We start from the raw sequence: 16586 nt of genomic DNA on the forward strand, positions 1-16586 counted from the left end.
TGGAGTCATAATTGCCAGTGGCATACAGTCTTCAGGTGTTGTTTTGTGGCATTCCCCTCTCTGAACTAGCAAGTCCAGTTTTGTCGCCTAAACAGTCACAACTCCATACCAAGAAAAAAATAATATTTATGTAGATGGTTAGATAATGTTACATTGAAATTCATCCTCAAGATGCTAATGACATTGGATGATAATGCTGTTTGCATCCTCTTGTCAAATATTTGTTGAGATGATCTAAATAAACAATATCTAAGAATATGTGAAATGGCACCCAGGTTTTTTATGTAGTTCTATGTACACAAGCAAATGAAGTCTAAGCCTAAGTGTGCTTGTTTCCATTAGTGGCATTTCAATTAATCCCCAAGTGGTATTTAGCTCTGGGCTTTGTGCAAGTCAGTTATGATTATGGTTTTGCACACTAGGGGCCTCATTTATAAAATGTTGAAGAAACCATGCTAAATTTGATCTCACGATCATTTCTAAGATATGCGTACGTGCGATTCATGAACGTACGAGCAGAAAACGTGCGTACGCGTCTCTTTCAGCTATGAATCGCAACTGATCTTGAACTTGCACGCAATTGAATGGTTTCAGCTACTAATAAATATCTCTAACATATAAAATATCACCAATATATTTTAATTTTATAATAATTTTGAACAGCGAGCTGCAAGAACAGCTTATATTTAAAAAAACCTGCAATACTCTGACAATATAAAGTGCGTACGTCTGCTCAAACCCTGACGTGCCGCTAAGCACTTTTCCAAGTCAAAGATCGTTTTTATAAATATGAACGTTTGGGTGCATTTAAGCGTACGCACACTTTATAAATGAGGCCACAGACTCAATTTTATCTGATCTTGATTTGTTCACAAGAAAAACACCCCTCCTGCAACAACAGTAAAATCATTGTTCATTGTCATACAGACAGTACATGTCATTGTAAAGATGTAGCACCGATATTGATCTTCAATGGAAATAACAAAACCTGTAAATTATGTGTTGCTCACATACCTTTTGCAGCACTGTTCCAAGCCAAATATATGTAAACTTCCTAGTCGTGCCTTTATTAGCACACAATTGAAGATGAAGATTTCTGAAGAACTTAAAAGAAACAAAACAGACATACGACTCATATTTAGTCTCCTTTTACCTGTCAATATCTTGCCAGTCACACTTGCACAATTCCCTGACATGACAGGCTAAACCATGACAGAATAATTCCGATGTCATGAATCAAACATCCTTGACTTGATGTTTGTCTTCTTTCCAGTGAATATTTTAAAATAGCATTTGTGCGCTTTACGCCCCACGGAAATATTTTATGAACTTTTATACAACACTTAGGCCTATAAAACAAATAGCCTATGGTGTTCAAGACTTTTGACCCGTTTACAATTTCACACATTTTCTAACGGAAGCTTACAAAAGTTTTAACGCAGATTTGTGTCCTTACCATATTTATGTTATGTGGTATTTTAATTATATAGCCTATTAGTTTACAATTAATCCAGTTCCATCTCCTCTGTTCCAACCGCGCTGCGTTTTAATTAATTTTTATGTTAACCTACATTAGATGGACGTCTTTAACCGCTGAGCTCGAATTGGCAGTAAACAGCAGGCCTAGTTCAGCGGGTTAAAACGCATCTCTCGAGTCCCTGCAGTTCTTGGATTTGAGGCTGCGCTGAAAACGTTCTGTGTGAGGGACTTTGTGATTTTACCCCTTAAAGGGACAATTCAGCCAAAAATGAAAATTCTGACATCATTTAATCAACCTCAAGAGGTTTTAAACCAGTATGAGTTTCTTTCCTGGGCTGAACACAAGATATATTTTGAAGAACGTGGGAAACCTAACAGATTCTGGTCTCTGTTGATATCCATAGTATTTTTTCCCTCACTATTGTAGTCAATGGGGACCAACAACTGTTTGGTTACCCACACATTTTTCAAAATATCTTCTATGATCAACAGAACAAAAAAGTCATACATGTTTGGAACAATTTGATGGTCAGTAAATGATGCCAGTTTTCATTTTTTAGCAAACTGTCCTTTAATACCAAAGACACTTCTAGTTGAACTCTTGCTAGTGTTGGCTCAATCATTTTGACATTGACAAGCACTGTTAAACCAGCCTTGCTTAATTAAATCAATAAACTTATTTAAATGTGTAACAGAACATTTTATTTGTCTACATCATGTCACACAATATCAACATTTGTCCTTGAGGAAAGCAATGATCTCCTCTCTACTGTATGTTTGTACCAATTATAACTTAAAACACAGATGGGTTTTTTTTCTGATGCGAAAAAAAAAAAACTTAGAAAATATTGTACAAACATGAGAATTTTTACAAAACTATACACAATCGAATGTGCTTGATAAAGTTTAATTTTACAATCTTAATGATTTTCTTCTTAGTAAATATACGGACTTTCCATTATAATAACTCTTATTTGGATCAATCAAGCTTGTTTCAAAAGAAAATGGGTGCAAGTCATTTACGGGCAGAACATAAAGGAGGAAGTAAATATCACACCAAAAACAAAACTGAGAGGAACTTTCTGCCAGACAAGTTATGACTAAGGCAATCTCCTGCAAGTAAGTTCATTTGAAGCATTAAAAAAAATGATATATCATTACAAGAATCAGAACATAAGTTCCTTGGAGGAAATTTGAGCGCTAGTAGGGACCATATGAGGAAAAGCTCTTTGAATGAAGAATGTTATGACAGATGCTCTCCTTACATTAGTATTTCACTGCACACAAGACCATTTCACTGAAAAACATCCTCCTCCTACCCTCAATGTATATATAATATACACATTTTACTAAATCTCAACACTTTCTACCATGTGCACATTAAATAAATCAAATTAAAGCCATTCAGCGCAAAAAGAAACACCTTCCAGGTGAGATGAGAAACAACCCAATGATATGCATACATACAAACAACTCCATCACATGACCACACTTAAATAATTGCATGCAACGCTTGTAACGCTTTAACAGCATTAGCAAAGCGAGGGCTGCGAGGAAGCGGGCTGTGCACTGGTCTCTGAAAAGCTGGACGCCACAGACCGGTTCCTTCTAAAAAGCACAATAAATACGGCTCTAAATCTCCCAGGTTAGCAGTTTGCTGCTAGGTAACAAAACATCAAAATAAATAGTATAACTAGGCTTGACGTGCCCTCAGGATGCATTGTGAACAAACATGGCATGACAAACTGTTGGTGTGCTGGCACACAAAGTCAGGGAATTCATCCAATGCAAATGTATCAATGCAAATACATTAGTTACATTGTCTGGCCATGTTATTTCTGCCCCGCTGAAAATATATGTTTGCATAGAAGCCTTTACTTCACAAGAGAAGAGAACTGTCAGAGCTAAAGGCTGGGTGTTTGTCACACATTTCATTTTCGGATTGAAGAGGTAGTTTCACATTTCTCAAGGGATATGGAGTAAAGTTTACTTTACAGGACACCAGTGCCAATGTCTAATAATCATAATAACATCAACAACAATAATAACAAAAGCAAGATGCTTTTTGTAAGTCTCAACAGGACTTAAACTAAGACTCTGAGCTTTACCCTCCTCGGTCCATCTCACAGATTTTCTCTCTCGATAATGGAGCTTGGAATATGGGGGAAGGAAGGAAACGGATGATTTAGTGGGTTTGGTTTGGGGGGTGAGGGCTTGCGGGATGCAGGCGTCATCTCTGCTATGAGTAGCGGGTACATGCCTCCTTGTCTTGGAGCGAGGCTGGAGCTGAGGTCCTGCGCTGCAGAGAAGGAGGGAGAGGAGACTCCAGGCAGGATGGAGGAAGCAAGGCCTGAAGCTTGGCCAGTAGCAGAGGGATACAGGTTAGAGCTGGAAGCCTTCCATCGGTCCCTCAGACTGCTGGAAAATGTACTGGCCCTGATTCTGATCCACCTGCGGAACGATGCTGGCGTCCTCCTCCTCCACACCAAAGTAGTGCTCGATCAGGTCAAAGGCCTTCTGGTAGATCTCCTGGTTCTCATGACTCTGCAGGAACTCAATCTTGTCCAAGCCTGTGTGGGAACGTCAGTAAACAATTATATAAACAAATGAACAAACAGCACTGTCTGCACGAATGGAAAGCATTGGACAATTCAGACTATTAAAAAAAATTATTATAAAATTTGTTGATTTGCTGATGTTTTTTGTGCATGTTTATTTTTGTTTAATAATAATAAATGTTATCTTTAATAATACTGTTATTATCATCATTAATAATATTCTTCAAACCAACCCAGACAAATACGGAATTGTGAAAATCAAATCAGCTAAAAATACATGATTCCTGCACCTTTTAAGCAGTGAATTTTTAGTACGTGTCCAATTGTTCAAGATTACTGGATAAGGATTTTTAAATAATTTTCTAAAGATAGAATTGCTGGCAAATTAGCAGTTTTGAACTAATTAAATACTTAAGAGCTGACCATAACTAAAAAAAATATTTATAATGACGGCAATGACGTTTCCAGACCTGGAAAAACCAAACATTACATTAAATGCATAAGATGATTCAATGTATTAGGTGAGGCATGCCTACCATAAGCCTCTTCGATGAGAGCACAGTAAGGATTGATGCCTGTTCCGTTCTGTTTGGACTCCTGTTCTCCCAGTCGGAGGATGTTCTCAAGGCCGTTCAGAGCCACCTGCACAATCTTGGAGTCCATCACTGTCAGCAGGTCACACATGGGCTTTATGGTGTTGAGAGAAACCAAGTATCTGCATGTAAAGCACAATTATCAACTTCTGTCTCACTAAACATCCACCTAAATAGCACCCCATAACGCAGTTTTCTCTCCTAGAATGTAGGCGTATAATATGTGTGGGTTAAATGTGGAAAAAAAAAAATGGCTAGCATAACAATTGAGCACTTCCTGGAGTGTCAGATAAAAATTCCACTTCAAAAGTAAATTGGATATTTATTTTTTAAGGAATTTAAGGTATGATTATTAGTGATAAATTTTTAAAGGGTTTTATTATTGTCTAAGTGCACATTACTTGTTTATGTGTTAAAATGACATCCCTAGTATTTACAAAACCACATGATGTGAATACAAATAAAATATTTAACAAAGAAAAATCACTTTAAAGATGGTCTGACTATAACTGCCATCTACAGGCCAGAAATGTGCCATGAGCTTTGATCCCACTCTGTGCTTTAATGACTGCTATTAGTCTAACCAAAATCCCTGTGTAAATGACTAAGCTCTTCAAGCCGGTCTTAAAACGGATTATGGGTAAATGATATGGGTATGCAGGTGGTTCAGCATGCATTATATAAGATTCTCAGAAAATTTAAGGTAACGAATCCTCAATCAAAATAAATCCTTTAAAATTCCTAGAATAGGTAAAAACCAAAGCAAAAAAAGCCCACAGTGCACCTAATCTGCTCTGGCGTGCCTCCCGAGGTGGCATTGGTTATTGCCCACGCGGCCTCCTTCCTGGTGCGGAACTCGGCTTTCTGCAGTATCTCAATTAGCACTGGGAATATGTTGGCATCGATTACCGCCTGCAACAGAAAAAGCATCAAGCCATGGCTGTTCAGACACAACATATATATGGTATCATAACCTTATAGTGTCTCACTCAGTCTAAAGTACCTGGATTTGCGCTCTGTTCCCAGCTGTGATATTGGAGACAGTCCAGCATGCCTCTTTTTTGATGGATTCCTTCGGACTGCTGAGTAAATGGAGCAGGCAGGGCAGAGCGGAGCAGTTCAGAATCACCTGACATACAATATAAAGCATCTCAACAGATCAGAAAAATTATTTTTTTCGAAAATGCAGACAACTTTACATGTGATAAATGACAGCTATACTACCTGGGTCTGAATATCGTCTCCTGTTACAATGTTCCCAACTGCTCTTAGTGCAGGGGACACCACCTTGTAATCAGTGTGCCTGTGAACGGACAACACATAGGTGTTATTCTAAGTAAGTGATAAAAGACATCACATGGTTTACTGATCGAGTTAGCATGTCTGGTCCTTACATGAGCAACTCCACCAGCCTGCGGCACACGCCTGAGTCAATAACTGTCTGGATTTTGTCGTTAGGTCCATCGGACAGGTATGAAAGTGCCCAGCAGGCATCTGCAAGAACATCAGGATCACTGCTGAAGAGCAATCTGGAGAGCACGCTCAGACATGGTGACACCTGTGAAGAAACAAGTTATTCGATCATGTTACAAGGAGGAAAAAAACACTGGTTTACACAAAGAGAGTGTGTTTGTGTGCATCATTGAAATCTGATAACTATGCAATTGGAATGTGGTTTACCCAGAACTAGTCTGCAAACTCACCTTTGCGAAGTCTGGAGGTGGATTTTTCCCTCTGCAAAGGTTGGATAGCGCCCACACGGCGTTTCGGGTGGTAGTGAGCCGGTTTGATTTCGTAAGCAACCTGCAAAGACGAGGTAAGAATATGTAATCAAACCACTAGATGGCAGTAATGGTAAAGTCTTTTATATAACAGACACACTTCAACAGAAAAATGCTATCCCATAGTGAAATATAAGCACACCGGCTAAAGTTACAAAGCACATACCAGCAGGTTTGCGAGTGGGAAACAAAAACAGTTTGTGACATCAGAATGACGTTAGGAAGTGAGATTTATTCAGTGTCAGCTGTTCTTCTAAGGATAAGGCCCCTAATCATAATACTTCTACCAACAAGATTTAAATTCTTTGAACACAGAGATTTCATTAATTCTGAATCCTTGTAATGAGAAAAGAACAGCAAGTAGTTTTTTTTGGATTGGAAGTTAAAGCAAACTAAACATCAAGATTTGGCCAGGTAGCATGGTCCAGAGAACCAATATGTTTTTCTCCATTGACGGTCATTCAAAACATAGCTGTGTATGCTGACTAAATGTTTTTGGCAAGCAAAATACAAAATACAGTAAAAGATACTAGTTAAAATTCTGGGGTCAATAATACTATCATAGAATTCCTGAAAATCAGCAAATACAAACATGCAATCACTGTGTTGGGACCAGTAGAGGACACTCACTGCTGAAGAGAAGGCAAGATGCCACAGTTGAGGACGTAGTCTCTGCACTCTGCATTATCCCCGGCTATATTTCCTAATGCCCACACTGCCTGTAAAAACAGTTACACATAACTGATCACTTCCATGGTGCTATGGAGTTCTGATAAAACAGCTACTGGATGAAAAGCATGAACCAGGCTACAATCTGCAAAATAATCACCTGCTCTTGTACATCCTCATAGTCTGAGTTGAGAAGCTCTATAAAGATGGGCACGGCCCCCATCTCAATCACCACCTTGGTGTGTTGGAAGGTTCCTGAGGCTATGTTGGTCAGGGCCCAGGCAGCTTCAAACTGGTCAAAACAAGCAACAATAGCCTCTTAAATCTTGGCTGTAACAGCAACGCAGCTTTCGCAAGACTTGTGCTATGAAATGTTCTTACCTGCAGAGTCCAGTTATCACTCCTTTTTAGGAATTCAACAAACCGGTTGACGACACCAGGTGTGTGGATGACCTCATCAATAGGAGGATTGGGCTCTAAAGGAAATGAATAACATCTTAATCTTGACTTTAAACAACTGTCATCCATGAGTTGATGAGACAGAAATAAAGACACCAACCTTTAGAGAGTAACTTTCTGAACTTTTGAGTGGCTATGAGCTGCTGGTCTGGATCCTCAGAGAAGATCATCTGAATCATGTCTTGGGTTATAACTCCTTCCTGCACAGATAATGTTTATCCAAGATGTGGTTTTTGACATAAAATAGTTTAAAAGCACCAGAAAAAAAGTGTGTATGAAAGGTGTAAATAATGGTCTTGTACAAACATACTTCAATGGCTTTTCTAGTAATATTATATCTATCTATCTATATACACATATACACACACACACACACACACACACACACACATACATACATATATAGAGAGTGATACATAGATAGATACTACATTTTTCTATTTTTAATAATCGCTGTTCTTTTGATCTTTCTATTTGCCAAAGGATCCTAAAAATGTATTACAGTTTCTACAAAAATAATAGTAAGCAGCACAACTGTCTTAACACTGATAATAAGATAATAATTAATTATAATATCACTATGCTAAAATTGGTACAAAATATATACAACCATGTTAATTTTATTTTTTAAAGTGCTGTGTAGTCAATTCAATATGCTTAAAATTATGCAGGACTAATAACCAAGCCCCATGGCAAAAGTACTGACAAATATGTCTACTCTCTGTGAACTTTACGGTCCAATCATCTGTTTGACAACAATAACAGATGGTCTGCTGCCTGGATCACTTACACCTGATACAGGTACAGTGGAGCTGATATCAGGGTCCTGAATGGGGCATTCAAGCATGGACTCATCACCAGGTGGCAGAGACACATTCCTCTTCTTGAACAGCTGCGGAGTGGGTAGAACGACTTATTTTAGTAGTTACTTTTGTACACAAAACAGATACATTAAATGAACAAATCTGGTTATATAACCCTTTTATAATATATACAGTTATTTCATAATGTATGATGAATCCTTCATGAACAAAACTGCAATTTAATTTGCTTATATAATAAGGAAGAAAAATGATGACAAACCTGCTCCTCCCTCTTCTGTTTACGGAGCTGTATCCCTTCCTCCTCTCTCCGTCTCCGCATTTCCTGGGGGTTCAAGGCTTTATTCTTGTAGCTCTTCATTCGATAGCTTTCTTTGCCTGGGCTTGCCATTGCATCTTCAGATCAGAGAAAGGAATGTGGTCAGATGTGCATTCTGATAGCATTACAGACAAGAATCACAACTGGTTGAGCCAGTACGCAATGGTAATGGTTTCTCTGAAAGCAGTTATGCTTGTTAATACTAGCATTTCCTGTGTAACACCTCTGAGCACTAGCTGACACTTTGCATGCTGAACTTCCTTCATTATCTGGTCAATGTTTTTGTTGTTCAGCTTCCTTTCATATCAAACAAACAGTTCAGAATTAAACATTTGAACTCAGCAGCTTTTGTCTCATTTATTACCTGTATATTTGACTAAACACATTCATAATTACAGCATCATACATATCATGAATAGTCTTTAGCAAGTTAGTGGATCAGTAATAAAGTAGTAGAAACTTTTAAGCAGAGATGCTCAAACCAGCAGGCCAATGTTGTCTCATCAAGATGACCTTTAAGTTGGCCCAACGGGCTATATCATAATACATAAAATATATAAATATAGGGAAAAACACGTCATGTATATCTTCATTTCTAATTTTTATTAATTCTTTATTTATTTGCATTATTTTTGCATTGAAATGTAGAGATTATAAGTCCCTTTTATTAATATTTTTGTAATGTAAATTTGAACAGTTGGCTATAATGCAACAAGTCATTTTTAATGCATTTATACATTTATGCAAGACGGCAGTCTGAGTCACCTTTTAGTTTCAATGCAAGGAAAAATATGCATTGAAAGTGAATAATGACTGAGGCTCTCAGTCTCAACATCTTCTACTGTCTTCCACAAAAGAAAGATAATCAACAGAGATCAACATGAGGGTGAATAAATGATTACACAAGTGTCATTTTTAGGAGGAACTTTCCCTTTAAGGTGCAAAACATATGTCGACATCTTCTCTAACTTCTAATTACTCACTTAACACAAATGCAGCTCTTGTAAACACTGGTGTTTTAATCGGATCAGCTGGTTTTGTGTGGAATTGTAGTGGAGGACTGGACTAATTTTACAAGGACAGTTTACCACATACTACATAAGTAATCACAGCTCTAAATATAAAAGTCTAAGCATCTATATTAATACCACACAATCTATTTGGCTCATCAAACAACTAAATATTCTTGGTGTTCATCATTTTCAGTAGCACATATTTCGTGGACAGCTGAAACCAAGACTTTATTGTTCACAAATCAAATCAGTTTCGTAAATCCACTAACGCACTGTTAATACGTTACAGGTTTATAATCTCTCAAATCATTCAGTCTTTTCTCTTTCAGCCTAAACTGTGCCCACCTTCTCTGTGCTAACATGCTAACCGTGCTATGCTAGCTTGGACTAAAAGTCAAAATGGTTCATTACTCTGTCAGTACGCCCTGTTTAACTCCCTGGAAAGAAAAGACCTTTACATCGTATATAGTGTATAAATCTCACCCATTAGTCGTAAATCGAAGAGGGATGAACTGGCTGTGTGTTTTTAAATTTCTCTCAAGACCCTCCCGAGTTTGTCCAGCTGAGGGCAATATGGCGTCCACTGGTAAGGAACGTCACCTCCGCTACTGTTTCCGGTTTTCACGAGCGGCCTCGTTCAATAATAATAAACGGAAAGTGAAACGTGTGATTATTTAAGTCAACATATCTACCTCTGAACAGGTACGTTGGAAATAAATGTCGATTTCGAGATAGATTCGAGTTGAATTTTTGCTGTTGTGCATGAAGTCAGTGGAAGAAGGCTTTTAGATGTTATAAATGTAAATTAGCAGTGTTCTTTGTTGACAGAATCGATCTTGATGTCGCGTCAGGTGCGTCTTGATCAAATCCGGATTTCAGATGAACTAAAGCCGAATTGCCTTGACTCAGAGCTTTTACTATTTGTTAATTATTACGTTTTAAATGCATTCCAAACACAAACGCATCCCTTACGACTGTTTATCAAGGTTTACCAAGGTAAACAATGATTATCTGGTAATAATTACTGCAAATATTTTAAATTAAGGCCTGTCACGATTATGAACTTTTGCCTGTGGATTAATTGTTACACAATATTTGGATTAATGAAATATGATTTCTAAACAAACATGGCTTTATAAACAAATGTTATACAGGGGTAGAATTGTCAAAATCATTGTCAGGTCTATTATTGGTACTAAAATATGAATAATATTAGATGTTCTTCAAACTGTGTGAGAAGAATTGTGTCATTTTGATTGTTTTGTTGTAAATTTGCCACAGTTTATAACAATACCTGTAGTAACTGATTTTTTTTTTGCTGATACTCTCATGGTTAATTTGTCCATTTGTTTTATCCAGCCTTGTGATAATGCCTATTTGTGACATCTGCTGTGAAGAGCTCCCATCTGAGGCAGAGATGAGAACCCATCTCCTCCTGAGTCACACGGAGAGTGTGATGGCTTGCCCGTTCTGCTCTTTGTCCGGCGTCTCATATGACGAGCTGAACTTCCACATCAGCACTGCACATATAGAGCAAGACTGCCAGGACACGAATGCAACAGTGGTTGACCGTGGACAGAAAAGCTCAAATGACTGGATTACTCAAAGTCCCAGTTCTACAAGGACTTCCAATGTCAATGTGAAAAATATGGACAAGGTATCTCAAGCCTCACCTCAGTCACCGTCCCAGGGAAACGGGATGGCCTCCCTGATTACAGGGACCTCTCTTTTTCAGGGAACCTCGGTTAGTCTGAATAGTTCACCACCTGCAGCAGCCACAGCGAATGGTGCAGTAAAACTGGTCAGAACTGTACAAAAATCCAGCAACAACCCAAGCAAGGAGAGGGAAGATGGGCGGCGAAAATCAAAGCAGAAGCGTTTGTCCTCACCTATTAAAGGTGCTGTTAAGTTTACAACATAAAATTGACTTAAATTATTCCATTAGACTAATATTTTCTCTCTGTTTGTTGCAGAAGGGTGCTTTGCATGTCCAATGTGCAGTTTGGTCTGCAAAGACTGCTTTATTCTGCAGGAGCATGTTGAGCTTCATCTACAGGACCAAGCTGAAGGTGTCTTACCTCAAAACATAAATATCACTGTAGCAAGTATATTTGTATGTTTACAAGTATTCATTTTACACTCTTTTTATCACCAGCTGTCTATGATTGATGTCTGTTATGGTTTGTCTTCTTAAGGGGCTGGTTCTGAGGTTGGCACTTCAACAGAAGCATCTTCTACAAGCAGTGGTAGATCAGGTGAGGTAGCAAGGTGGTCAATTTGATAGCTCTGCATAAAACTGGATGGCCAAATTAAGCTATAACTGTATTTTTGGGATCTCCAGGTGTGATGCGCTATGAGTGTCCAATGTGTTCTCTGAGTTGTCTCAGTAGCTCCTCCCTTCAAGAGCATGTTGAGCTACACCTGGAATATGGCTCAGCATCTGCAACAGGTATGTGTATAGTAGTAAGAATGCAACTGCATATGAATTTTATTCAATAAATGTTGGTTAGTTACATTTTAGTTTAGAAATTAAGATGTTCTGTGGGTTCTGTTTACAAGTACAAAGCATCAAGATGATAATAATCAATCAACATGAAATCTGTTGTAGCCTTTGGTGTAGCGAAACGTGTGGTTTCTTAAAACATCTGACTTGATGTTCATTTTGTTTGGGTGTTTTAAGGACATTCATCTGAAGACCTGACTCTGGCCAGGAAGCTTCAGGAGGAAGAGGAGCAAAAGTGGAGGGAGGATGCATCTAGACGGGAAGCAGAGGACTTTAAGAAGCTCCAGGTTAGCTAAAGAAAATGTTCACATAAAAAGTACAAATTGTCATATTTACTTGTGTCGACCCACTATAAAAAGTTTGATTATTTCTTTACACTACTCTTTTCAGAAGCAGTTTGGGCTTGATAACAGCGGTGGTTATCGCAAGCAGATGGAGAGGAATATGGAGAGGGCTGTGTCTCGAGGTCAGATGGTTCCTGCAGAGTTCCACAGGAAAAAAGCAGAGATGCTTGAATCTCTGGCCTCTGGGGTGGATGATGGCAGAAGCAAAACATCAGGTCTGATTGAGAGTGCATAATAGAGCTACACCCAGTGTTTCCCACAGACTTGCGCTCTATTTGTGGCAGCATATATATGCAAATTCATTCTCTGCCAGCAGGAGGCGCTTAGAGCAAGGGAAATAGAGGCTTCCCTGGTAACGGCTGTACACAAAGCAGAGCTCTGCTCACAAACACTGCTTTGTCAGACATTACAGCAAGATGAAATTAAAAAGAAATGAAAATTTTCTATAGACAGTTTGTTTCCGTCAGAAATACAGTGATATAAAAACACCCCCACCAGGTTTCGATTTTGAAACGTGCAGTGTTAATGTTTATTTAACAAAGTCAAAGCCTTTTGGAAAATCTATTTGTGGTGGGCCGCCACAAATAAATCAATGTATGGGAAACACTTTACATATTTGGTCCAGCTGGTGAATTATTAGCCTGAAAATCAGTTCAGTTATTTTATCTTTTTATCTTATCAATGTTGAAAACAGTTGTGATTCTTAACATTTTGACAAGACTGAAGAATGATAAATTTTTTTATAATAAATTATTTGATAGATAATAATAAAAACTGATATACTTTTTTGTAACTTTTTATAAGTGTTTTTACAGTCACTTTCAGACAATTGAATGTTCTTGCTGAATAAAGTTATTCTTTCAAAAACAAATCTCACTGACCCAAACATTTTGAACTATAGTGCATGTGTATATATTTTTAATTAATATATATACTTACATTTTTTTAGTGAATTTATTTATAATAGTAATTAAAAATATGGTAGTGTCATTAGGTTTTTAACTATATAGCTTATTACTTTTTTAATGGTCGGAAAAAATTTTTTTAGAAAATTAAAATAAAGAAAACAGCTCAAGGCTTAGATGTAACCTTTCTATTTCAGGACTTATGGGAGCTCTGTATAGGTACTATCAGAGGGGCGCCTCTGACTGTGCACATGTGTGGCTTTGTGCTGAGACTGATCACTACTCTTCATCGGAGGGGGATAAAGGCTGGGGATGTGGCTACAGAAACTTCCAGATGCTTCTTTCATCTTTGCATAGGATGGAGCAGTATAAACTTTTACCTGGTATAACATCAGTAACATCATGTTATTCTCTTGGCTGTTGATTTTCCTTGTAACAGTACTCATCATAACATTTTCCCTTACAGTTTCAGTTCCCAGCATTCCGAGAGTGCAAGCCTTAATTGAAGAGGCTTGGGGTCAAGGCGCAGATCCTCAGGGTGCTTCAAACTTCAACCATCGACTGCAGGGGACACGGGCTTGGATAGGAGCTACAGAAATCTATGCAGTTCTCACCTCCCTTAGTGTGAAGTACATACTGAAACCCCAAGTTTACAGTCACACACTACTGTTCAAAAGTTTGGGGTCAGAAAGATATGTCAATTTTCTGCTCATCAAAGACTCCTGAAAACATGTATCAAGGCTTTCTCTAATTAAACTTTAAGTAGCACAACATCGGGAACAATAAGAAGTGTTTCATGGGCACCACAGCAGCACATCACAATGATTTGTGCAAATTCAGCTTTGCCATCACAGGGATAAATTACATTTGAAAAATATTAAAATAGAAAACAGTTATTTTAACTTGTAAAAAAAAATCACAATATTAATATTTTACTGTATTTCTGATCAAATAAATGTAGCCTTGGTGAGAGACTTCTTTCAAAAACATAAACATAAAAAAAAATCAAACCAACCTCAAACATTTGAATAGTTGTGTACATGTAAATAGCTTAAATATTATTCATTTCACATCTTAACTTTCCTTTAAAAATTTTAGAGCCCAAATTGTGGATTTTCACAAGCCCACTGGCCCAGGAGACACACATCCCAGACTGTTTGAGTGGGTGAAACAGTATTTCTCACATTCTGCCAGTAGGGATGCAAGACTGCCACCCAAAATAGTGCTGACGACATTACCACCTATATACCTCCAGCACCAAGGTATTTCAAGATTTCTCTTGTGAAAAAAAACAACAGCCCTTTATTTTTTAACCCACATGAAACTCAAGATAGCATTATCCTCATAGAAACAGACTTGGCTTTATAAGATGACATACATTTATCCTGTCTTTATGATCAGGCCACAGTCGCTCTATCGTAGGACTGGAACAGAAAGTAAATGGCAACCTATGCCTGCTCCTCTTCGATCCGGGGTGTGCACCTGGGGAAATGAGGAAGGTGCTGTCACAGGTTACAGCAGTTACCATGGTACGACGTATGCGCAAATTCCCCGGTAGCCTAAAACACAGACAGTATCAAGTGGTTGCTGTAGAAGGGCTGCTAACACCTGAAGAGAAACAGGTAATTTTGACATACAGCTTGAGGAATTCATTGCAGGAATTCGTATGTATAGTCTATGTTAAACTGTTGAACTATTGCTTGACAATATTTTTGGCATGTTTGTGTCTTTCAGAGCCGCATTCTTAATTCAAGGACTCTATGTGCTGAGAAAATTCCTTGACAGAATTGTCCACATCTGCTATTCCTGCTACTTTTATCAACTAGTCCTTTAAACAGACTGTGAAAAACTGTATTTTTGTATAAATGTCAATAAAAAAAAACAAGTTTTATCTTACTTGCTGCACAATAAGTCAGTTATTATTACTTATGATGTGTGTGTGAGTCTTCAGTTTTTAGATTTTGATTCATTAAATAATCAGCTCGTTTTGTCTTTAAACTATAAGCCTTATACATTCAAAAAAAATCTGATCATTCAACGTCCCACTCCTTTTTCCCACCCTACAGGCCAAATTCAAGTCATTTACAGATCCTCCCCGCCTTTCTCTGTTTTCTGACCAAGTGTGTTAAAATAGACCTCCTGATTTAATCAGGGCAGACAACCTGCAAGTCACAGGATGGACAAGAATCTCATGGTCACTCAAGAGGAGAGAGCGAGAAGACAGAGAGACAGAAATTGCAGGTAAGTAAACTGCATGGTTGAACTAACCAGGAATGCAGCACATTTTAGGACTAATCCTAACACTAACACACATCATATGGTTAATGTATGAAAAATGACCATGGAGATCCAGAATTCTCTCACAAATAATTTTTTTATCACAAACATTACCTGCTGCCAAAAAAATGGCATTTTAATATGGATAAAGACAATATTTTTTTGGATCTTTCGATGCCATCCGACTATTCTCAGTCTTTGCATGGGCCCATGGAAAGAGTTATGAATATGAAGCCAATTGTCTGTTCACAAACTTCTTCAAAGTTTATTGTCTCCTACATTAGATTACATAGGCTTAGATACATTGTAAGGGGGTGGTGTAGTGGTTTATCCAATAGGCTAAACATTACATATGCGCGTCATACAAGACAAAAACATGTCATATAGAATTAAATATTAGCAGAAAGTTCTAGGAAAAGAATAACTTCTTTTCAGATGCATCCTGTCAGTCTTGCAGTCCTAGCTCAACAACCTTGATTAGGAAATTAACAATGAAGAGGAAACACAGACAGGCAAACTCACAGAAATATTTGGCAGAGAGTGTATAATCTGACAGTTCCCCCATTTGTTTATATAATAAACAACATAAAAGCTCTCTGCCCAATTCCTCTTCCCTTAACATTAGAGCAACATTTTCTCATTCCACTTAAGATCAGCGCATTTAACAGTTCTGTTCATCAAGGCACTTACGAGCATCTTTTACCAATTTATGAACCAAGATAAAAATCATTCAGAGTATTCACTACTTCCCTTGCCTATAATTCCTAAGCAATTAGGGTCATATTCAGTAAACCAAATCAATTTATCAATCACCCTATATCAAACCTTTATCATCTTCCTCACTATGAGGGTTATCTGTGCCACG

The 16586-nt window shown here is 37.9% G+C and overlaps 2 protein-coding genes across 2 annotated transcripts; one reads left to right on the plus strand and one right to left on the minus strand.

Moving 5' to 3' along the window:
- Nucleotides 1-2037: 2037 nt before the first annotated feature.
- Nucleotides 2038-10284, minus strand: LOC306887921 (importin subunit alpha-6). The gene is made up of 14 exons (XM_079445965.1): nucleotides 10176-10284; nucleotides 8623-8756; nucleotides 8330-8431; nucleotides 7640-7739; nucleotides 7462-7556; nucleotides 7241-7372; nucleotides 7042-7130; nucleotides 6334-6433; nucleotides 6025-6188; nucleotides 5855-5933; nucleotides 5634-5759; nucleotides 5415-5542; nucleotides 4574-4752; nucleotides 2038-4049 (listed from the first exon to the last, which is right to left on the minus strand). Exons 1-14 carry the CDS (start codon nucleotides 10177-10179, stop codon nucleotides 3862-3864), a joined length of 1620 nt encoding a protein of 539 aa, XP_079302091.1. The 5' UTR covers nucleotides 10180-10284; the 3' UTR covers nucleotides 2038-3861.
- Nucleotides 10285-10299: 15 nt separating this feature from the next.
- zufsp (zinc finger containing ubiquitin peptidase 1) lies at nucleotides 10300-15350 on the plus strand. The gene is made up of 12 exons (XM_079445968.1): nucleotides 10300-10394; nucleotides 11052-11590; nucleotides 11666-11761; nucleotides 11888-11947; nucleotides 12034-12141; nucleotides 12373-12482; nucleotides 12586-12754; nucleotides 13642-13827; nucleotides 13911-14073; nucleotides 14543-14706; nucleotides 14846-15066; nucleotides 15179-15350. The coding sequence occupies exons 2-12, from the start codon at nucleotides 11062-11064 to the stop codon at nucleotides 15224-15226; spliced, it is 1854 nt and encodes a 617-aa protein (XP_079302094.1). The 5' UTR covers nucleotides 10300-10394; nucleotides 11052-11061; the 3' UTR covers nucleotides 15227-15350.
- Nucleotides 15351-16586: the final 1236 nt, after the last annotated feature.

This window comes from Barbus barbus (genome assembly GCF_936440315.1).
Source record: "Barbus barbus genome assembly, chromosome: 21".
Lineage (NCBI taxonomy): Eukaryota > Metazoa > Chordata > Actinopteri > Cypriniformes > Cyprinidae > Barbus > Barbus barbus.

Coding starts and splice junctions, on each gene's coding strand:
- zufsp (XM_079445968.1), top strand. CDS start 11,062: ATGCCTATTTGTGACATCTGCTGTGAAGAGCTCCCATCTGAGGCAGAG. Junction 14,074..14,542: donor CTCACCTCCCTTAGTGTGAA/GTACATACTGAA, acceptor TAAAAATTTTAG/AGCCCAAATTGTGGATTTTC. Junction 14,707..14,845: donor TATATACCTCCAGCACCAAG/GTATTTCAAGAT, acceptor CTTTATGATCAG/GCCACAGTCGCTCTATCGTA.
- LOC306887921 (XM_079445965.1), bottom strand. Junction 6,434..7,041: donor ATCTTGCCTTCTCTTCAGCA/GTGAGTGTCCTC, acceptor TCGTCTTTGCAG/GTTGCTTACGAAATCAAACC. Junction 4,050..4,573: donor TCTCATCGAAGAGGCTTATG/GTAGGCATGCCT, acceptor GTTCCCACACAG/GCTTGGACAAGATTGAGTTC.